The sequence below is a fragment of the Panthera leo genome, chromosome C1, assembly GCF_018350215.1.
Source record: "Panthera leo isolate Ple1 chromosome C1, P.leo_Ple1_pat1.1, whole genome shotgun sequence".
NCBI classification, from domain to species: domain Eukaryota; kingdom Metazoa; phylum Chordata; class Mammalia; order Carnivora; family Felidae; genus Panthera; species Panthera leo.
In genome coordinates, this window is record NC_056686.1 from 147,983,697 (window position 1) to 148,007,557 (window position 23,861).

The 23,861-nt window shown below is 33.9% G+C and overlaps 1 protein-coding gene across 20 annotated transcripts in view; it reads right to left on the minus strand.

Moving 5' to 3' along the window:
- The window catches only part of BAZ2B (bromodomain adjacent to zinc finger domain 2B), a 434,498-nt gene that overhangs the window by 41,643 nt on the left and 368,994 nt on the right, over window positions 1-23,861 (minus strand). For 11 of the 20 annotated variants that reach the window (XM_042948879.1, XM_042948881.1, XM_042948880.1 and 8 more), the window contains 8 exons: window positions 23,259-23,303; window positions 22,983-23,015; window positions 21,680-21,745; window positions 11,649-11,789; window positions 9,005-9,259; window positions 8,051-8,265; window positions 7,040-7,114; window positions 5,992-6,235 (listed from right to left, as the gene is read on the minus strand). In XM_042948879.1, coding sequence (XP_042804813.1) covers window positions 5,992-6,235; window positions 7,040-7,114; window positions 8,051-8,265; window positions 9,005-9,259; window positions 11,649-11,789; window positions 21,680-21,745; window positions 22,983-23,015; window positions 23,259-23,303 — 1,074 coding nt within the window. The remainder of the gene's footprint in view (window positions 1-5,991; window positions 6,236-7,039; window positions 7,115-8,050; window positions 8,266-9,004; window positions 9,260-11,648; window positions 11,790-21,679; window positions 21,746-22,982; window positions 23,016-23,258; window positions 23,304-23,861) is intronic. The other 9 variants (XM_042948895.1, XM_042948888.1, XM_042948891.1 and 6 more) reach the window with 2 other exon arrangements.

Genomic DNA, 23,861 nt, shown 5'->3' on the forward strand with positions numbered 1-23,861 from the left:
CAGAGAAAAAAGGGCAGGGCATTCCAGAAAAAGTCTGGCATATCATGACCTCAAAGGTCCATCAAGACATAAGGTGGGAGATGAGGAAAGGATGAGTTTAGGGCTAACCTGTCAGAGCTGTAAATGCTTGTCAATGGACAATGATATCCCTCAAGGGCCATTAAATATCAGAACTATGTTTTATAAAGATTAATCTGATAACAGTTACGAGATAGCCTAGAGCAGGGAAAGGACTAGAACTGTTAAATCTCATTAGTAGATCCCTGCAATGATTCAAGAGGGAAGGAGAATGTGGGCCTTGCTAGGGTCAAGGAAATAGAAAAGGAGAAAAGCAAATGGATATAAGAGACATTACATAATTAACACTGCTAAGTCCTGACAAGTCATGGATAGGAGGCAGAGAAGGGTGAGGGAGATGAAGAAAGGAGTAAACTATGATGTTCAGGCTTTACATCTGGGGACTGCAAAAATCTTAGTACCATTAATCAAGTCATTTTTAGAGCAAAGAAGGCATGTTACATTTTGAACACATTGAGCTTTTAGAAGAAAAATAATCTCTACTATAATTTCATAAATGGGAAGTATATATGTGACTATGAATTTCTTTCATTCTAGAAAATAAATATAGGAAAACTTGCCCCAAATTATATGTTTGAGAGGAAAAGCATGAAATAATAGAAGGTATATGTGCTTCTTTGAATCTCAGCTGCACTACTTCATGTAGGCCAAGTACTTAACTCTTCAAAGACTATTCTGTAATCTGTAAATTGATGATAACATTACCTGTGATATGGGATTTTTGTGAGAACTAAACAAGAAACAGATCTGAAACAACTGGCATAGTTCCTGGCATCTAATAAATAAATACAGTTACTTTCCTTCTTTCTGAAAATTGTACTTTAATGAGAAGATGCAGATACATCTTAGGACAAAAAAAAAAACCACTTTGATATTCACTTTCTATAAGCATTTTTACAAAGGTACACCGTCACCAACCACTCATGAACAGATATTTCTAGACCAGTATGGTTATCTCCCCAATACAAGGAAGTGAAAGGAAAATCACGTTAGTTTTACCATTACCCATCATTTATCCACCCCTTATCCAAATCAAGTGAACCAAATTATAGAAGCATTTAGGCATATTAATTGTGCTAATAGTAATAGGGTTTCTATTTGGGATTAAAAGAAACCTAAAATCCTTAAATCTTGACTCTCAGAGACATATTTACATATCTATATAATTCTAAATCAATCTTTTGACCAGAGGATAAATGTTTGATAATGTGCTTATGTAAAAATACAATTCAATCAATAGGTATTTGAAATAAGACATCGAAGTAGCTGTCAGCCAAATTAACTAACTGCTATTTCTAAGACTCTTCCTATGATGAAAAGGGAGTAAACTGTCTACTGAAGTTTTACTTAAAGGAGTTTTTGGCTAATAGTCCTTATAATTTTAAGAGACACGAAGGAACTTGAAAGACCAGAGAGAAAGGCGATGACAAAATTAAGAACACAGAATCTATCCCTGCCATGGTTCTCCATGGTTTTTTATCCAAAGAGAGGGCCATTATTTGTCCCTGTATACTGAAGGTTAATTGTCCACATAACCTTACATCCTAAAATGTGACGTTAAAGTTCACAAAGGTTTCAACACAAATCTAAGTATTAGGGATATTCCATGTGTTGAAGGAATCAAGAGTGAGAAAAGGGAATCATAGCTGAGACAAAAGGCAGGATTTTCTATGACTTAGTCAAGGGCAGGATTTTCTCACTGAAAGAGGTCATGTGGGCCTCTGCAATTAATCCTCTAAGGAGTATAACTACTGACATGAACTATACTTTAAATAAGAGGCCACATATGTTTTTGGAGGAATAATGTGCCTATCAGTCAGATTCACTTAAATAGTTAAACTTTTATTAAATAGGAAATTGATAAGTGGCTGCCAGTTCTTCAATATAAAGAATAGCTCTCAAATCATTTAAAGGAAATGCTAATTTGGCTTCTTATGTCCTAAAATATTTATTATTTTTAAAAGCTTTTAAACTGTTTTCTCACATGAATAACAAGATATACATTTTCCAGGGTTGTGATCAATGAAAACTTACTATCTAATTAACTCTATAATTCAACACTCATAAAAAAATAAAGTACTACTTTAAATAATACATCTGGTCTAAAAAACATTAATGATGATTTTTAAATAATTAATAATGATTTTTAAATCCCCCTTTAAAGAAAAAAGAAATGTATAGTTTGTTAATTTTCCATGTGAGAAAAGAAAGCTAGACAAAACAAATAATTTCTGTAAATAAACTCTAATTTAGTGGGATAACTACCCAGTAGAATACACTGAAATCCCACTAGAGAATTTTAAAATTTATGAGAGTTAACATTGTAAAGCAATTTATACCATTAAGTGCTGAAGAGTGATACTAATTCTATGAAAAGGTGATTAATATTGGTCAGAAAGGTTTAATTCCTGCTATGGACACAGCTCCACTTGGCAAATGAAGCAGATTGGTTATAAATGGTATCTTTTGTTTGAGTAATTACAATTCTGATATCCAAATTATATACCCTTCACATTATTTGCCACAGCATGAAACATACGATCAAGTGGTTTCAAAACTACAACATTATGAAATAATTGATTTATGCAAGGAATCTCAATGCAGTCTCTTTTCCGGATTGGTACTCAAAGAAGTAAAGCTTATTCTAGTGATTTTTATCATTTTGGTTTAAATATAAGATGGAGAAGAATTTATGAAAACATTTTGCATGTATGCTGTTTTTACTTAAGGGAATTGTATAGCACATCATCTTGTTAATTCCTCCACATTATCCAGATGCAGTCAAAATTTTGATTCAGTAATTTATCATTGGTCTTGATTAGACATTATTTTCACACATTCCATCAATAAATTCATCCCTCTAAGTCTTTTTTCTTTAATTCTCCAGCAGTACTTAGTTGATGCAGGAAAGGAAAATAGTTCTTTCTAGACTTTCTTAGCTAAATACTCCTGACATTGAGGGCAGAAGGCAAGGTTGACAGTAAATTCTTTTTTGAGTGCCATTCTGCAGCCTTATCAATATTTCTAGCATTCCTTACTGGTAACAGGTAAACCTCAACCTGTATCTTCCTCTTATACATGTCAATTTCTGTGGCTTATGGTAGTTTCCCTTAAACACACACACACACACACACACACACACACACACACACACACACACACACACCTCTATGGCCTTGCCTTCTTTTCTGTAGGCAACTCTTCAAAGCTAGCCCATCCACCTTGACTGAATCCCCTCCAAAATCATTAGGGACCTTACACCATTAAATATTTTCTTCTCTTTATTCTTCAACCCCCCATCTCATTTTATTGACTCCTTCCCTTCAACCAAAAATTATCTCACGTCTTTCACATCTGAAGAATCCTTGGTCTTAGGAACTACCCTTTCTGCTAAGTCACAATGCTTAAAGCAGTCATATTCACTTTCTCACTTTCTAATTTTTCTCAGTCACAGCCTGGCTTCTGCTCCCATTCCTTTAATGAAACTGTGCTGGCTTTGGTTACCAATGGCATCTATGTTACCAAATCCAGAGAACACGCTCAGTCCTCATAGCACTAGATTCCTGCTGCCTTAACACTGTTTATCACTCCCTCCTTTTTGAAATGCTTAATTTTCTGGGCTTTTATTACTACATGACTAGAAAAGAGTTAACATTATGGGTCTGCCTGCTATCCTTTGAAAGGATGCTCACAAGTTTGGCCCTTGGTGTCTGGGAACTTGGATTTTAAAGGGTTTCCTTCATTCTGATAAGACTGGCTCACTAAACTGATATAACAATGTGGGTCATACTTTTCTTCTGTGAGTCTGGAATTTTGGCACATGCTATGCAGGGGGTGCCCATGTGACAGGCCTCGGTAAAAACACTGGGCATCAAGTCTCTAATGGGCTGCCCTAGTATATAACATATTTTTCATATGTCCCAACTTATTGCTGGAAGAATTAAGCCCATTCTGTGTCACTCCCCTAGGAAAAGACTTTTAGAAACTTGAGCCTGGTTTTCTCTGGATTTTGGCCCATATGGCCTTTTTTCTTTGCTGGTTGTGCTTTGTTCCTTTTGCTGTAAGAATTCATAGGCATAGCATGACTAGATTCTGAGTTCTGTGAGCTCTCCTACTGAATCACAGATTCTGGAGGTGGTCTTGGGGATCCTTGACCCCCTATAGAAGTCTTCTACCTCACTGACTATTCCTTCTTCAGCAAAAAGCCTTGTGAGATCTTAAATATTGACATTCCCTGGGGTTCCAACCTCAGTCCACTACTCTTTTCACTAAATCAATCCTCCTGTGAAAAGTTATCTACCTTATGACTTTAAATTATTGTTTAAATGCTAATAACTCCCAGATCTATATTTTAAAGACTAACTTCTTCAGGCTTCAGGTTTTTTAAGTTTATGTATTTGACAGAAAGAGAGAGAGAGAGAGAGAGAGAGAGAGAGGAAGAGGCAGAGAGAGGAGACGGAGAGAGAGAGAATCCCAAGCAGGTTCCTCATGACATGGGACTCAAACCCACAAACTGTGAGATCATGACCTGAGCTGAAATGAAGAGTCCGATGCTCAACTGACTGAGCCATTCAGGTACCCCTGGGCTTCAGATTCTTAAATCCAACTGACTTCTCAAGTTCTGCATAGGCACCTCCAATTAAACATATCTAAAATAAGCCTACCATCATTTCCTATCTTCAACTATCTGTACTTCCTCCCCTCCTTCTCTATCATCTATTTACTCTGCTTCTCCTGATTTCTCTCAGTTAATGGCAACAATATCATGCAGTCTCCCAAGCCAGATAGTTGGGAATCAATCCTTCCCCTCTGTCAATCTACACAGCCCATCTTCAAATACTACTCATTCTTCCCACTGAGTATTTATTGAGTCCTTTCCTCCTTCATCCCAACTACAATTGGTCTAGTTTCAGACCCCCTCACAATTCATCTAAACTATGGCAATATCTCCTGACTGATTTTCCCACCTCTGATCTTGCCCTACCCAGATCTATATCTATATTCCACTATATATAGTCACTTAAAACTCAAGTTTGACTATGCAACTGCTTCACTTATAACCCTTCAATGGTTCCAAAAAAAGTATAAAAGCCTAGTTCACAGCTATTGGATAGGAGCCTGTCTAGTACCATTGAAGCACTTGTAATTCCCTTAAAGCAAAAAGCATGTTGTGGTTTCAGGCTTCTGTGCCTGAATAGCTCATGCTGTTCTCTCTGCCTGGAACATTTCTACAGATTCTTCCCCAGGCAACATGGAGCCCACTTTGTAGCCTCAGCTAATGAGTCCACAAAGCCTTTGTGAGAATTTAGTCCTCCAAAGGTTAAATGCCCTTCCTTTGTACTGTATAGTACATTGTAAATACTGCTATCAAATCAGTGAACACTTAACACATTACATTTGGTTACTGCAAATCTTCCTCAATGAGAACATAAAATGAGAGGGGATTTTCAGTGTCTTAATCATCTTTGGTCAAAAGTGGCCAGAGCTAGGCACATAATAAACTGGTATTTAAGAAATACATCAATCTCACTAAACCTGACAACACTTTTAAGGCATGAAGAATTTTACAAATGTAAGATATGATGCTAAGAGATAAAAGAGAATACCTGAAATTAAGAATCCGCCTAGTTCTCTGGAGAATGCTCAAGTCATTATATAAAAAGAAAAACTTCACTTCTTTTATTCAGTATAAGTGCCTTCTATGTGTAGGCACTGTATTCAATAGCGACCTGATTATCACAAAAAACTGTGTGAGGTGAATATTGTAACATACAGTTTTCAGAGGAAGAAACTGAGGCCGGTAATTGTCAAAATGGAGTTTGAACACAAATCCATTGGACTCCAAATTCTGTGTTATTGTTCCAATATGTTGTGCAATATTAGTTGAGTTTAAAATCAACCTAATTTGATTACCTCATCTTCACAGATATCAGTCTTCTTTCCTTTTTTGTCTTCTTTATCTTCTTCATCCTCATCATCTTCATCAGCTTGTTCATCACTATCATCGTCATCATCATCATCAAAATCACTGTCTCCTCCCTTCCTTCTTCGTTTGCGTCCTGGTGTGGGGGTGCCCAATGGATGCTGTTCTTCTCCAAGATCAATGCCACCTGACGTGTCTCTTTTGCCTGTTTTCTTAGCATGAATGATTCTGAGCCTTTAAATATGAAAAAAAATGATGATATGGAAGAAAAGCCTTCTCTCTGTACTTTTTAAAAAACATGAGTTTTAAATAAAAATACCATAAGGTATTTTTGCCAGTAAGGAATAAATCAATGACAGTGAAGATTGGAATTAAGGAAATTTAACAAATATGTTTCCTGAAATTATAGAATATATTAACTTTCAAGAATTATTCAGGATATCCCTTTGGAATTAGAACACATTTAAAAAAATAAAACTTAGAAGGCTGAAAAGATTAACTCTAGCAATGGCCAAGTGATAATTCCTGATCTCATACTATCAGACTGAATAAATTTCAATTCAAATTATTGCAAAGAAACTACCCTTTTAACATAGAAGTTGCATAATTTCCTGGCAGGAGGCTAATTAGGTTTTAATGCTGAATACATTTGGATATGTTAGACGCGCTGTAAAAGCAAACTTTAATTAGAAAGCAATTTTTAAAAAGAAGTAGTTCCAAACAGATTCTATTTATGACAAAAGCAACCGGATGGCAACAACAATCTTAGAAAATGTGATTGTTTGACTTCTTTGAAATAAAGATAAATGGACTGTCTTCTAAGTTTGAAGAATATGAGCTTAATGAATCTCATTATATCTCTTGTCCATTGTAAATTCTGACCCTGAGTTTCATTAATTTCACATCTCATCTTAATTAAGCTGTAACTTTTCTAATTCTTAGATGAAGTTAAAATTCTATCTTTGCAATTTCTATGTTTTACAGGGGAATTTGTACAAATGAAAAACAGTAAACTAATTTTAATAAAACAGGACTTACTTGCGAAGTTTACCTTCTACTACCCATTTATCTCTCCTCAAGTTTGACATATAATCAATGTTCTTGTCAATTTCACTGTCAATGCAAAAATTTATTAGAAGACATAAATTAATCAATTATGTGACACTTTGATAATTTGATTTGGTAATAAGCAAATTGATAGTTTTTCAGTTAGTAAAAATAATGATTGCCTATGAATAGCAAAAATAATTGAAAATTATATTAACATATTATCATAGCTTAGACACATATAGGAAACTTAAGATGTCCAATAATGGTAGGAATGCATGGCTCCAAAATATTTTGATTGATCCTTTTCATACAAAGGTAAAAGACTAAAACTAACATATTTAAATCTGTAAATAACAAATAGCAAGAACAAGATGAACATGGATTCATTCACCAAATCTTGAAATACTAGAGTGGAGAACTTACTTTGACTCTTGAATGAGGTTAAGTACTTTAAAAAAAAAGCACAAATAAATTGAAAAACTAAAATTATTAATATTGAATTAGCACATAATAAAATAAAAAGTAGCCAGGTAATTCTAGGAATGCCTTACTAAGGAAAATCAGGCAGTCATCTATGATTGAAAGATGTCAAAAAAAGAAAAATTCTGGATTCTTTCATTGGTGCTGGATTCTGGCACCACAGCAAAAATAAAAAAGCAAAACAAAACATTTTTACATTTCCATATATAATTAACAAAATTATTATATAAACAAAAGACTATATTTATAGTCTTTTAAATATAGTTTAAAATAAATATAGTTTATTATATAAACAAAGACTATATTCAGTATGATCCCAATTTTTTAATAGACTTCAAAGAAATACATGAAGATATTATTAGCAGTAATTATCTCTGAATGGTAAGACTAACTGTAATTGTTTTCTTTGTGTTACTCTGTAATTTCAAACTTTCTGTAAGAAAATTTGTATTACTTTGTGATTAGATAAACTCAAGACAGAAAAGAATCACCAACAGAAAAGTCTGGGTATATGCTTACCTCACCACACTCTTACTGCATGCCAGTTCATTGATCAGGAAAGCCAAGACTGAGGCTTTCTGTGCTGGAGTATGAGCCTGAAAAGCTTTGGTTTTCAGGCTTTCCGTAAGCTCAGTTTGTCCACAATGGGCTTCCATAAAAATCTGCAAGATCTCGGAAACATTGTCTCGGTTCACACCAACATTCAGCAAATGTTCTCCAAGAGCTGTTTTGGCCTATAAAAGTTTGGCATTTTTATCAGTATTGATCGTAGCCATTCGTAACATAAAAACAGTAAGATTTTAAAAAATCGATATCACATGATATAGATATTACTGACAAGGACTTTATTCACATTCGATCAGTAGCGCTGTGGGGAGTAGGCTCCAGAGCACTAGTACTGTGGTGTCACGGGTTCTATTGCCTGCTATACTGAATGGATAGGGAAATGGAGGAGTAATTAACAGGCACATCTGGGAGCTTCTCACTGTACAACATATCAAATGTGTATCTTAGTTGAAATTAAGATAAATTTTAATGTATTGGGTATCCACTGAGCACTACAGAGTTTTCATGTGCTGGTCTGTAGATGCTTTGATTAGCCTGAGTTATTCACAGTGATTCAGAGAGAACACAGTATAGTTTTGGAAAGCACGCATAAGTTCTAATTGCTTTATGAATTATGAATCCTGTTTTGTTTAATATCACATGGGTATTTCCTTAAGTCAACTTGGTTTTTGCGGTCAGCTAGAGAAAAAGAGGAATTTGGGAATGATCTATATTCCTTAGGTTCTATGAATCAGATTTTTCTAGGTTTGTACCAATTTAACCTGAAGCAAATCTACATTTAACTCGGTGAGACATGTGGAAAAAAACTGGATCAGTCTATACAACCTTCTGCTAATATGCTAACACCAGCTAACAATTCATGGATAGTACAAATTTTAAAAAAATTTATATTTTGTTTTTTTTTACCTTGTATCCTGTAATTAGACCTGGATCACATACAGCAGCTGAGAGGAGCCTCACAAGCAAGTCTTGTACTTCACCCATGCTGTCCCCTATATTTAGCAATCCCTCTTGAAGAACACTCAGGTTTGGAACATCAATATTCACATCAAAGCCCAAAACTTTACCAAAGTTTCGTAAGAACTGCACCACCATGAGACAGTCTGAAAATGTACTTCCAGAGAGAACAAGTCCTGGAATACGAGGCAAATCTGGCAAAGGCTGAAAATAAAATAAAATAAATAATAAATAATTTAAAAGCCATGGTTTTATACCTTCTGAAGGAAAACAGGTTGCTATCTTTCTTTTTCCTGTATTATACCAGTGATTTTCCCTCTGGATTTTAAATCCCCTGGGGGCATTTCTACAACCCCATGGTATTAAGTATAGATAGGTTCTTGATTGCAAATAACCAACAATAAATTTTGGTTGAACTCAACATGAACTTAGATGTCTGCAAAAGAGAACACTAACTTTAATTAACTTACATATTTATAAAACATAGTTTATATAGCTGGAACAAAAATTAGATAACATAAGGAACAATTTGGGGGTGCCTGGGTGGCTCAGTTGGTTAAGCAACTTACTCTTGATCATGGCTTGGGTCACGATCTCATGATTCATGGGTCTGAGCCCCACATCAGGCTCTGTGCTGAAAGCATTGAGCCTACCTGGGATTCTCTCTCTCTCTCTCTCTCTCTGCCCCTCCCCCCACTTGCTCTCTTTCTCTCTCAGAACAAATAAAAATAAACTTAAAAAAAAAGAAACATTTAATTCAGAGACTTTTTTCTTGAAACTTATCATACACACACATTTCTGTAGGATTCTAAAAATGTATATGACAAAGCTAACAAAAGTAAGGCTTAAAATGAACATATATTTGATACAGTGCATATGGATTTAAATAAAAAGAAAGATGCAGAAAGATAAAGCTCATTTGATGTTAAAAAATATTTACTCACTATGAAGCTTATTAAATGTGTTAACTACTGTATATTCCCATTCTGGGCTTAGGAAATTTTCAACATCCAATTGAGTAAACCTAGTATGTATACTTTCACTTTTATTTACAAGCATTTATGCTAAGTAAATAAATAGAATATTAATACAATTAAATCCTCACTAGAGTGTTAAAAGTTTGCTTTAAGCACTTTATTTTGTTTTTGTTTTTAGTTTTTTTTTTTTTAATATTTATTTATCTTTGAGAGAGGGACACAGTGCTAGTGGAGGACAGGCAGAGAGAGAGGGAGGCACAGAATCCAAAGCAGGCTCCAGGCTCTGAGCTGTCAGCACAGGGGCCAAACTCATGAACCGTGAGATCATGACCTGAGCCAAAGTCGGTCACTTAACTGACTGAGGCACCCAGGTGCCCCACTTTAAGCACTTGAGAAGAGAGCCTGCACAAATCAAGAGACAATCATTATTTGTATATCAGATGACTATGGCATATAAGTAAATATAGATGCCACTGATCAAGTATAATAGTATTAAGATAATATTGTAGAGATGATATGCAGTATCGATACAATTCTCTAGAAATACCATCTTCTTAGCTATAGTCAAACAAAATGGATCTCTATTCATAAACATGTGAAATCATGCCTGATACCAAGATTATTTTGCTCTTTCCACATGTTTACTTATATATGTTTACTTTATTATATATATATGAATATATCATAGCCACATTACATGTCTGTGAAGCATGATAGAGGAGAAAACACATATGAGGTATTTTGGCTGGATATACTTCCTGGCTTTCAGTGTAATAAACAGTATGAACTCTGGAATTGAACAAACTAGAGACTGAATCCAAGTTGCCATTTATTAGCAAGTTTGATCTTGGGCAAGTTCCTTAACCTCTTTGTGTCTCAGTTTTCCCATCTGTAAATGGGCATAATAAATACCAGTTCCACAGGACTATGGTGAGGATTAAATAGAGAATTTATTTAAAGCACTTAGCACACTGCCTGACATGTAGCAAACATACTCAAAAGTTAGCTATAATTACTAAAGCATTGAAGGAGATTATAGATTATAAACCTTAGTTTATGTAAATATCTATAGGGGCGTGGTGAGGAGTTAGAGATTTCTGTACCTAACTGCCTGGAAAGAATCAAATGACACATAGAAATCCTATCTACTTCTATAATTCATCTTTACGGATTTCTTCAGTATTTCTACTTAAATTTAAAAAGGTTTAGGGGTGCCCAGGTGACTTGGTGGGTTAAGTGTCCAATTCTTGGTTTGGGATCAGGTCATGATCTCGTGGTTTGTGAGTTCAAGCCCACCTCAGGGATTCTCTCTTTCCCTCTCTCTGCCCCTCCCTGGTGCATGCTCTCTTTCTCTCTCTCAAAATACATAAACCTACAAAAATAAAAATAAAAAGATTTACAGTGCTCCATTTACGTACTAAGAAGTACCATTATTAGCATAGGAGCTCTAGAGAGGTTTATTGGTGGCCATCCAGGAAACACAGATTGACCTAGACATGGAAATCTACGGCTCTGGTTAAAAACAAAAGGCTTTCATAATGGCAACTCTGGCAAAGGAATCAGGTGGGATACAGAAAAATTAAATTTATTAATGAAATGGTTACATAATAAATTACCTTTTGGTCTGCTAAGCACATGTCTTCATTAGGCTTCTTTAGTTCCTTTGCCATTTCTAATTCTAATCTTCGTTGCTCCAGTTTACGCTCTTTATTTAATCTTTTCTCATCACGTTTTTCTTGCTTCAACCGTTCTTTTTCCTTGAAAATAAAACCATGTCCAAAAGTCTTTTTAATCACTGGATGTGTCTGAAAAATCTCCAGTTAACATTTAAAAAGTTAACAAAGTGTTATTATTTCCACAAACAGAATTCCCCTAAGAGATTTAGGAATAGACTTTGAACTACATAGAAACAATGACTTATTTTGCTTTTTAGTGTTTTCACCCTTTGAATTTCAAATAGTCTTATGACTATGTGTGTGTGTGTGTTTATATTATCAATACTAGTTTAACTCAGATTATTCCATTATTCAGAATTTATTCAATCCTTCCCCAGGTTACAATAAGAGAATGAAATACTTATTAATAAGAGCAGATATATAAAATGCACATGGCTAAATAAACATAAAATACGGTTAGTTAGTATTAATACAAGTTTTTGTGTAGCTCTAGGAAGCAAGGGAGGATTTACAGCATGAAAGCAGAAGCAACATGCTTGAATTGCAAAAGCAGTTCTTTCAAAGTGCATTAGCTAGTCTTAAGATAGCACCTGTAACAAAATCAAAATATTATTTGCCACTATAAACAACACTTAAGGGAATGTAAAATGGATTCTGAAGGCAATTCCAAAAGCATTCAAAAAATATTTTCAGTAATGACAATAATATGGAAATAACTGTCCTGTCTCCCTGTTGTAGGAGATGACACTCTGCTGGAAGAAGAAGTCACGATATTTTCTTTAATAGTATTAGTGTCATTATTTTATTGCCATGCCTCAAATACAATTCTTATTTAGAGGAGAAATAACAGTAGAATCATCAGGCGGTTCTAACCTACTACCTCACACATTTGACACGTTAATGATGGGTTTACTTTTGTAAAGCCGGTCATGTCTCTTTCTTCATTAAAATCTTTCAATTTTGTTTTTAATTTTTAACAAAATAAAGTCCAACTCTTTACTTTTGAATTAAAACTCTTCTTTTTCAATCTTATCTCCCATTTTTGTAGTTTATGTGGATTTAGTCCAACTATTTGCTATTCCTGATGAACATCTTGTTTCCTTACCTCCTTATATTGGTGCGCTCCAATCAGCAAGGTCATTACTCCCACCTAGTGGATCTGAATCCTAGTTAAACACTACCACCTCTTCCCCATTATCAATTTATCTTAATTCTCATAGCCCAACCTATAATTTTAACATTGCACTTATTGCTTCTTATTCGATAGTGGCATTTTTGCCCATATTCTAGCTATCTCTGTTTCCATTATCATGGCTAAGACAGCACATTGAGTGCTATGCCACAAGGAATAGGGGTAGGTGGGGGACAGAGAGGACTGGAGAGGATATATTCCAGGCAGAGTAGAGAAAGCACAGTGTATCTGAGAAATTGCTAGTAGTTTCCAGGGTGGAGTGTAGGTTGCAGGTTGAACAGTTGCTGAGTATCATGATACAGAGCCAGAGGCTGGGTCATGAGAGCCTTTTTATATGATATGCTCACGTCACTGCTCATTTTTATACTGCCTCTAAATTTCTGGGTTACTGGTTCAAGCAGGCATTTGGAAGGAAAATGTTAAGGAAGCTACTCTGTGAGATTATTGACACCAAAAAAGCGCTACAACTAATCTTATTGATTATAACTGAAAGTTTCTGAGGGTCTAATGACATAAAATATACACAATTAACATGCAACATTCCCACAATGCAGTATAGATTTTTCAAATCAAATTATCATTGGTAGAACAATTTTTTCCCAGAGTTGGATTTTCAATTTATAAACACATGAAATGTTGCTCTAAGAATTTTTCCAGGGAAGGGAAAACTTTTTGGTCACTCAACAGAATAATGAATTACAACCACCAACAGAAAAAACAAATGTCCCATAGATTTCAAAGTGGCTGGTGCAAAATTTTCTACTATATAGGACTAACCCAGAATTCTAATCATTAAGAATCTTAATGTTCATAACAGTAATTACAAAACTAAAAATTGAGACTAAAATTCACTAAAAACTGTTGAAAATGGTCACCATTTCTTTTCAAAAAGAGAGAAAGGGCATGTGTGACACTAATGCTCTCTTTGTTGTGCCAACTTCACATTGGTGGCAATATGGGGGTATGTAACACTTCAATGATACATCAACAATGAGTTAGAGCGCATTTCATGTCATGAGGTAAATATGCCTGACATTCTTGAATACCAGTTTTAGCTAGTGATAGGCAGTATTTTTTCCAGTCAAAAGCATGGCTATAATATGGAATAGAGAGTAAAATGACATCAATTTTTGAGATAAAACAGAGCTTTCCAAGAAATCTTAGAAATTTGTAGGGCCTTTATTACTTAAAGACAGGTATCCATTCTTATCTTGAAGTATTAGGGATACTTCTCAGGAAACATGAAGTTTCTAAATGCAATGAATTTGGTGAATTTACTCACTAATTTATTTAATGAACCTTAACGAACTGTATAAGACTAATATAAATCCTGTGGTTCAGATACAAGATAACTTTCAAAGAACTAGAGCTTCTGGGTCCCCTCAACAATCAACTAATATTTAAAATGGTTTATAAAGACAGTCACGATCTAGTCCCACACAAGTTTTGGTCTCCTATGTCATGATTCCCAGTTCATTTCCCATGCTCTGGTTACATTGTGTGATACACCTGTGTTGAGAAGATAATGTAACCAGATTGAGGTATTGTTTGGAGGAGGAGGAGGAGGAGGAGGAGGAGGAGGAGGAGGAGGAGGAGGAGGAGGAGGAAGAAAAAGGACAAGGAGGAGGACAGGGAGGAAGGGGAGAAGTAAAGAGAAGAGGAGGAGAAGGAGAAGAAGGAGAAAAACAAAGCCAAGGTAGGTGCATACATATGGTGAAAACTAACTCCCTCTTTGCACCTTCCTCCTCTCTGCCCCACAGGTCATTTTGAGTTACAACACTGTACCTTTGTATACGCCATCTCCTCTGCCTGGAATATAGAACTTCTCTTCCTTAACACAGAAATAAAGCCTGTTTTTTACTCTCCTCATAACTACTTCAGGCATTTTAATATTTCTGTTTTGGGGGGCTCCCATATAACTTAGCATTTATTGCACTGTGTGACAATTACTTGTCTAAAGTTATCTTTTCCACTTTAGTGTAAGCTTCTAGAGGTCAGAGGAACAAACTTATTCACCTATTTCTTTATGGACCTATTCAGTTCCCAGGAGTACAATCTGCCAGACACTTCAAGGAAGTTTTTAATGATTTTATCTTTCTCCCTATCAAGCCTGTATGAGTTCAACTTTCCTCTCCCACTGGTCTCAATATTGTTCTTATTTCCATCTACAATAGTTGTCATATGTCTTTAACAGAAATATTCAGTGTGCCTTAGCAAATAAAAATTATTTAAACATTGATTAATTTGCTGAATGATTAATTCCACAAATGCCATATAAATAATGATGTTAACATTTGTACTAGTCATTAAACATATTCGATAGCCAATTTTTTCCTCTACTTTTTATATTTCATTCTGTGGACAAACATAATCGATGTCTTCTATTTTCAATTATACACAAAAGCAGATTTTAATACAAATTAATAATATTCTACTTATATTTGCAAATTTCAAAATATCTAAGACATATTTCCCACATCTACTCCAAAATTATTAATTTCTTAATTATTTTAATTGCATACATTATGATTGGATGTGCTTGCAAATACACCTTCCCCATATCAAAATTAAATAGATTTCTTATTATCTGATACTTTTTTCCAGAAACTAAAGTTTAAAGCGGGTGTGCTATTTTAGGCCAAATTTAAAGATGTTTAAACTTGTGTAGTATTCTCTCTTCTAGAACTGATATACTGTTTGAAAGAGCAATATTTACCAACTTTTCACCTAAGCCTTTTCATGATATAATATTATGTTTTGTTGCTATGTCAAATACTAGGATTTCACAATGGAACTTTCTGATTTTGCAAGGACATTTCACAACAAACCATTTGACCTAGCAGAGAAGACTTAATACACCTATCACAATATGAAAGGAATGGTAAAACGTATTTTATATTTTGGTTAGACTTTAGGGAAATAACTTAGATTGCCTACAAATGACTAAAAAATATAGCTCCTGACTATATTTTAGATTGACTGTCAATGATGATAAACATTAGTATGGTTTCTCTTAATTTTTTTTGGCCTTCATCCTCCTACCCCCTCTAGTTTTCTAGATGTAGAAATTCTTTTTTTTTTTTTCTTTTAATGTCTATTTATTTTTGAGAGAGAGACAGTGTGAGCAGGGGAGGGGCAGAGAGAGAGGGAGACACAGAATCTGAAGCAGGCTCCAGGCACAGAACTCGATGAGGGGCTTGAACTCACAAGCTGTGAGATCTTCACCTGAGCCGAAGTCAGATGCTTAACTGACTAGCCAGGTGCCCCTAGACGTAGAAATTCTTGAAGTAAATGAATTCTTGGAATATAAATAATGTATAATAAAATATTAATTTGTTCATCTTATAGTAATAGAATTTTCTGTATCAAAATATTACTGATATCTTAGTTAAGAAGTCCTTTAAATTTCATTTCAAAGTTGAAACACCTTTTCATAGCAAACGCATTAAATTTCGATTATCCTAAATAGCCCAAAATACATAGGGTGAAAATTTCAAAATCAGTTTTTCACTCACATAAAAAGATTACTTTCTGGACTCTCAAGGCATAAATGACAGTATTTACAGAAATCTGTAGCACAATAAATGTATGAAATAAATTTATTCTATTTTAGTATTATAGAAGTTTAAAAACCAAACAATGGATGTGGTAGAATGACCTGCTATTGTAAACTTTTACAACTTATCAGATTGCAAAATAGGACATTTTTAAGAGACCATGTTGCAAAGATGCCTATGTTTTTTTGCATTTTACGATGCTACTGGGTCTCTTAGGTGTTTGTTCTGGGCATAATTGGGAGAATACATTTCTTTTGACAGCAACTTGCACTTAAGTTTCAAAGATATAAATATAATTTAAGAGACACAGGTTTACCTCAGGGTGCAAGAAGAATACAAGTATAAATAAGATTAATAATACAAGCCATTTATAGAAGACAGATATAAAGATTAAAAAGAATATTGTTTTATGGTAACATGGAATGTGAGTAGAACAATCAGGGTAATTTTTTTTTAAAGGGGACTAATTTACATTTAAAATATTATGAAAATTATGTTTAAGCAAATGAAAAACTTATGAATCATATGACTGAAGAGACTCTTACATTTTATACTTTAATAATAATTTTACTTTATATGTGTAATATAATGATATTTAAAAATAATAAAACCTCCCAGTTATTGTATTTTCTCAAAATCCACCACAGTATTACATAAAAGTCTGTACTTACTTTAGATTATGTATCTATTGTATAGAATAGTTTCTGTTATACCAATGTCCCCTAAGTTAAAATCAAAATTGTTAATAATTCTTGAGTCAGATAATCAGATTTCAATATATCTAAAGCTGATAATAATTTCTCAAAAATTAAATTCATTATATGACATTTAGTATTTTATTGTGCAGTTAACATAAAATCATTTCACATTTGTTTTTAGACTAATTAACTTTAAAATTAAAGTGCATTATAAGTACATTGTATAAGTACAATATACACTTATACCATATATTTACAATGTCTTCAACTGAAAAATGGGTTTGCTTAAACAAACCCACCTGCATATACAATTCTACTTTTTATTTTCATTTTTCACTAACTCATGATTAATATAAATATAGGATTATAAAAGAGTCTCATGACTTGAATCATGGGTGAGGAGGGGGTAGGGAGGGGTTATACATTGTTTTCTGCTTTTAAATTGTTTATTAGGTAACTTCTGAAACCTGAACTATTCTCTTCTATTTTATGGTTTTGTTTCTTAAAGTGCTGACATAGTCATTTTGTGATAGCTGTATGTTTAACAACCTTTTGTAGTTTATTGATCCTTGGAGGGAGACATACAAAAGACACTAATAATTACTACGGTTGATTATTCAGTTAATATGAGTAAATTATTTATAAATTTGTGACTGGTATAATGTGAAGTTTTAATAAATGAAACAGGAGATTTTGAGCTACTTTGTCACATTGCTTAAATCAACCTCTTTCTGGTACTTAGTAATAATGAAAGCAGATGGGTCTCATATGATACTTGAATTATACTAAGAAATAAGCCTTTTTCATTCATGAGACTATTCTTTCTTACATTTTCTTATAAAATATTTATAAACTGTGATGATATGCTCATGACCCTTTAAAATTAATAAGAGAGCAATAACAAGTAAGATAATTTACAGAAGTCTGAATATTCTTACTAATTGCAGATGTATATAAAGGAAAATCTATAGAAATTGGGATTACTTCAGTAAAAATTTATTGAGTTAATACTAAATCTAAAAGTAAGATCATTGTAGTGTACACAGAGAAACATAAAAGTGATGTTTGTGTTACCTTCTTACTTTGATGGATATAGGGAATTTCTTGGAATAATTTCAGATGTTATAGATTTTTAACTAACAAGGTGAAAGTAATTCATTTTTTTAACCTCAAGTCTTTAAACATTAATCATAGCATTTGCAATTTTGTTTATCCTCTATATTTTTATTTCTTCACAATAATTAAATGTCAAATGTAATAATTAAATGTTAGAATCAAGGGTTACATATTGGCCAGTTCAGAATTTTTTTTTAATATTTCCTTAAATTTTATTTATTTATTTATTTATTTATTTATTTATTTATTTATATTTTTATTTTAGACAGATTACAAGCAGGGGAGAGGGGCAGAGAGAGAGAGAGAGAGAGAGAGAGCGAGAGCGAGAGAGAGAGAGAGACAGAGAGACACAGTCTTAAGCAGGCTCCTTGCTTGCACAAAGCCCAAGGCAGGCTCGATCCCATGACCCTGGGATTGTGACCTGAGCTAAAATCAAGAGTTGGACGCTCACTTGATAGAGCCATCAAGATGCCCTCCAGTTGAGAATTTTTAGTTGGCCCTGCCTAGGTATCATATGACTTTAACGTTGTAAAAAGTTTGTTCTTTTAATAGTTAAAAATGGAAAAAAATATATAGGTAATAGGAGACAGAATATGAGGCCAAGATATGACCATTATTGGCATTAAAGTTACATCTTTTGCATGTTAAGTAATAATAAGGAAATGGACAAGTGCCTATAGGAATATTTTGTTAATATTCACTAAGGTGGCAAGTTCTTGTAAAGATGTGACGAAGATTTGGATTGCCAGTAAAAACATATGCCTAGTTAATGCTTAACTGTTAACACTGTAAAGTTTTATCTCTCTGATATGCTAAAAAAAAATCATTAATATTTATTTTGTTTTTCCTGCAGTATCTAATCTAATGCTGTCCACAAAATAATAGTTTAAGAAATTCAAAAAAATATTTAGTTGATCGCAGATCTATAGGTACCATTCAGTAGAGGAACAAATCAGAATAAGTGGTAAAATTATCTAGTTTTGTTCACAAGTCTATAGTTATCAGAGGATAACAACATTTTTAAAAAATTTTTCTAATGTTTATTTATTTTTGAGAGAGAGAGAGAGAGACAGAGACAGAGCATGAGAGGTGGAGGGGCAGAGAGAGGAGACAGAATCTGAAGCAGGCTCCAGGTTCTGAGCTGTCAGCACAGAGCCTGATGTGGGGCTCAAAGTCAGAGTGCAAGATCATGACCTGAGCCAAAGTCAGAGGCTTAACTGAGTGAGCCATCCAGGTGCCCCAGGATAACAACATTTTAGGAGCTCAGTTTTACCTATGGGATTCTCTCATATATTCCAATAAAGGACTATTTGTGATATATGTTATTCTATTGCTATTTTAAATAATGGTTCTTTGGATGTTTAGCTTTAAGAAGGAAAATCACCTAGAGTAAAATAAAAGATTTTACTGTTATTACATAAAGAGAATTATATTGACAGAAAACATAATAATGTATTCATTCTTTAATGATTTTTTTATCATCAATTTGTTTTCTTTAACTGCTACTTTCATTTTTATTTCATTCATTCATTCATTCAACTATAATTTTCTAAGCTCCAAACATATACAAATATATACAGTGGCAGACAAGACAGACAAGATTCCTGTCCTCACAGATCTTACCCTCCTGGGAGGAAACAGACCATAAACAAGTGCAAAATAAGTAAGATGATGGAACGGAGGTCCAGAAAGGGGGTATAAAAAAGGCAACATTAGGTGTTCCAGGAAGGCCTCTTTGACAAGTTAACATTTGATCTATAACTAAACAGCAAATAAGGAAGGCCTGGGTGGCTCAGTCAGTTGAGCGTCTGACTTCGGCTCAGGTCATGAGAACTTAGGCTCAGGTCATGATCTCACAGTTCGTGGGTTCGAGCCCCACATCAGGCTCTGTGCTGACCGCTTGCTCAGAGCCTGGAGCCTGCTTCAGATTCTGTGTCTCCTTCTCTCTCTGCCCCTCCCCCACTCATGCTTTGTCTCACTCTGTTTCTCAAAAATAAATAAATGTAAATTAAAAATAAATAAATAAATAAACAGCAAATAAGAACCACTCGAATATTTGGTGCAAGAACAGCAATGGTAAAAACCCTTTGTCTAGAATAATAAAAAACAAAAATGATTGAAATACAGTACTTAAGAGACAAACTGTATGAGGTAAAGTTGGAATGAGAGGTCAGAACATGTGGGACTGCTTTGTCATGGTGAGGAATTTGGACTTTATTACAATGGCAATGAGAAGCCACTGGAGAGTGTTAAGATGTAACCTGGTTTCCTTTCTGAAAAGATCACTCTGGCTGCTCTGTAGAGAATACATTAGAGAGTACTGAGGAAACCAAGAATGAAAACAAGGGAAGGCAGGTTTCTTGCATTATTGTGCTTTATATTAGTACTTTATATTTATAAAGTAATATATATTATTCTTGGTATATTATTCTTGGCATGTTGCCTCTCTATATTAGAAATCTATAATGATAGTTTAAGCCAGAGCTGAGGACAAAATACTGAAATACAGGCATCTCAACTTCTAGATCAAACAGTGTCATTTTAATTAATTGTCATTTATTAAATGCTTATCTCACTCGATAATCTTATAATCCTAGGAGGTAGGTATCATTATCTCAATTTTAAAGAATAGCCTCAAGAGGTAAAGCAAGTTGGTTCAGAGTTGGCATGGGAAATCTGAGTCTCTCATACTCCAAAGCCCTGGATACAGTGGCCATACCTTTATTTAACTACTTTAATATACAATGCATTCCTTTGTAATATATATTTTAACCTTTAACTGATTTCTATTATGTTCTAAATAAGCTCATCTTGACTTATTTCAATACTTTTCTTATTCTGAATTGTCTGTTAAACGTCTATTTTAAGGAAAGTACTTGGGGGCACCTGGCTGGTTCAGTCAGAGGAGCATGTGACTCTTGATCCTGGGGTCATGAGTTCGAGCCCCACCATGGTTGTAGAGATTACTTAAATAAATAAACCTTTAAAAAAATAAGGAAAGTTTAGGTCCAATTTTACACATAGAAGAGTAAAGAATAATTCTGAAAGCAGAAGTCCACGGTTGATCTGACTAGGGTTTGCGTTAGGACTTGTTTAGGCATGCTGTAATATTAATTTTGTGAAACTCTAGTTACAGTATTAAATAACTACTTTTATCCAAACGAATGCCGGTCACTACATTAAAAAAAGATAATTAAAATCTCAGCTGAGGAAATGAACACATACATCGGAATCCTGCCTACGTTCTTTCACGTTCTAACAGTTATTATTTAACATTTGGTTTGCTTATGAAAGCCATTAAATCACGACAAACCTATGTCCTGAAAAACTCACATTTAGAAAGACCATTACTTTAGGAAAAAATAGGTTTTATTCTTAGATAATATTTTTCTAGAAACATGAACTTACTTCTGCTTTTTTACGAGCTTCCATAGCTTTCATAAGCATCATATGTTGTCGTCTTCTCTCTCGTTCCTATTAGGCCAGATAAAATTAGGAAAATAACTCTAGTTAATGGTTTGATTTTGAAATGGAAAAACAAAACAAAACAAAACAAAACTCAGTATAGCATGTTTAGCATTTATAGACAAGTCACAGTAAATACTAAATATAAGACAAGAATGGCCAGTCTGTGCATGTTTTAGTTCAGGTTTAGAAAGCAAATACAAGAACAATCAAAAGCAAAAAGGTAAAGCAATGAACATGGAGACAGTGTAAACAGAAGCATACAAGATTTACTTATGGTCAGTTGTGATGCTCCTTCAAAAGCTGGCAGAACAAAAAGCATAATGGTTGGCTGGAACAGGTCAGTTACCTTACATCTGCTATTAGAAAAGCCACAAATATGTACTAGAGGCCAATTAAACTAAGGTTGTATTGTTCTTAAATTTTTAGATCAGGCAGAAATTTATAATCACTTTCACTTCATGGTTTTAGAATTAGTTATTTTTATTTCAAGTACGCTATCATTTTGTAAATTCAATAAGCCACCGACAAATTAGAAAGAGTTTTTTAAAGCTTTTATACCAATTTAGTTAAACTAGTCGTGGTTCATATACAAGCACCAATGAAATGGGGTATTCCTGGTTACTGATGTCTGCCACCTGATGCGCTAGGTAAGACCATAAAAGCTGCACCATGGGCTAATAAATGGAATCTAAAAGGCACAGTATGAAAACAAGGTAAGCACTAGTTTTGTTTGATAATCTCATTTTATTTTAAAATAAAAAATCAGATAGTTATATATCTAATCATTTCTTTTTGTTTAAAAGTATTTGGTCCCCCCAAAGGGATGTTTCTAAAATTATTTCTAAAATTTGTCTATCAAACCAGAATATATTTCATATTCTCTCATCAACCTAACTCAAAATTCCCATTGTATTCAATGGCAGTTTTGCATCTAGAATTGATGGGAGAATATGGGTCATTATCACATCTAATTGTATAGTGATCCAACTTTCATTGTGACATCAGTAATGTAAATTTTTAGACAGCAGCCTTATATAAGGCTTGCACAAATCAATTAAAAATCCTGGAGATGTATCATACTTCTTTATAGACAGACAAGCAGATGTATGCAATGCACTGTGCTGTAAAGCCATGCAGCAGTATGTAATATGACAGCAGCCAGTGCTACACTTTATGCATTGCTATGACAACCATATCACAACCAAATCACAATGCGGTGTTAGATGTACAAAAATAAACATACCCATACCATATCTAGTCTATGCCTCTCCAACTCCTGGTAGAAAGAGTTGGCACAACATTATGAAACAGAAATCACAGAGTCATGAAACCAATTTTTAACCCCCCAAAAGACACCAATACCAAAGCAAGGCAATAAACTGTAAGATGAAGGAAAAACTTAAGCAGGAATTAAATTGGAAATTTTTAAGAAAATATTTTGAAGATTGTCCCCAAATCAGATTTAAGAAAAATCATAAAATGTACATTTTGACAATTGCATAACTGTATGTATACAGACCTGATGCTTCAGAAGAACGGCTTGTTGTCTTCTCATTTCTTTTTCCTTAAAAATAAGAAACTTTTAATATGCAATTTTTAGGGAAGATTTAGAACACAGTACAAATATTAAAAGTTTCTCTTCTGAGGTTCTATAGTCCTCCCTTAGGTCAAACCATATGAAATTGCAAATATTTAATCATTTTTTACTTATGTGGTGGCAATTTCATATGGTTCTACATAATACAGAAAGATTATATGACAAGCAAGGATATTATTATTAGCAAGGATATTATTCAGTAGCCATTTAAACTTAAAATACAATAACCTAATAGCACATTTCAATAGCATATTCACTGAACTGATTAGCTAGATGGTCTGATCATATAAGATACAACTGGCACGTGGACTTTTAAAATTACTTTAATACATTATGTAGTGCAACCTTCAAATCCAGCTGATTAGAACTCTGTCCATTCGGAACATAAATTCCCAAATATACTCTATAATTAAAAGCATCTATATCATTTCTATACACTATCTATTTATGAAAGTAACAAGAGACTAAGAGATCAGTTTCAGATTTTCATGCTCAGCTATAATGCAGGGCACTACCCCAAGGGGG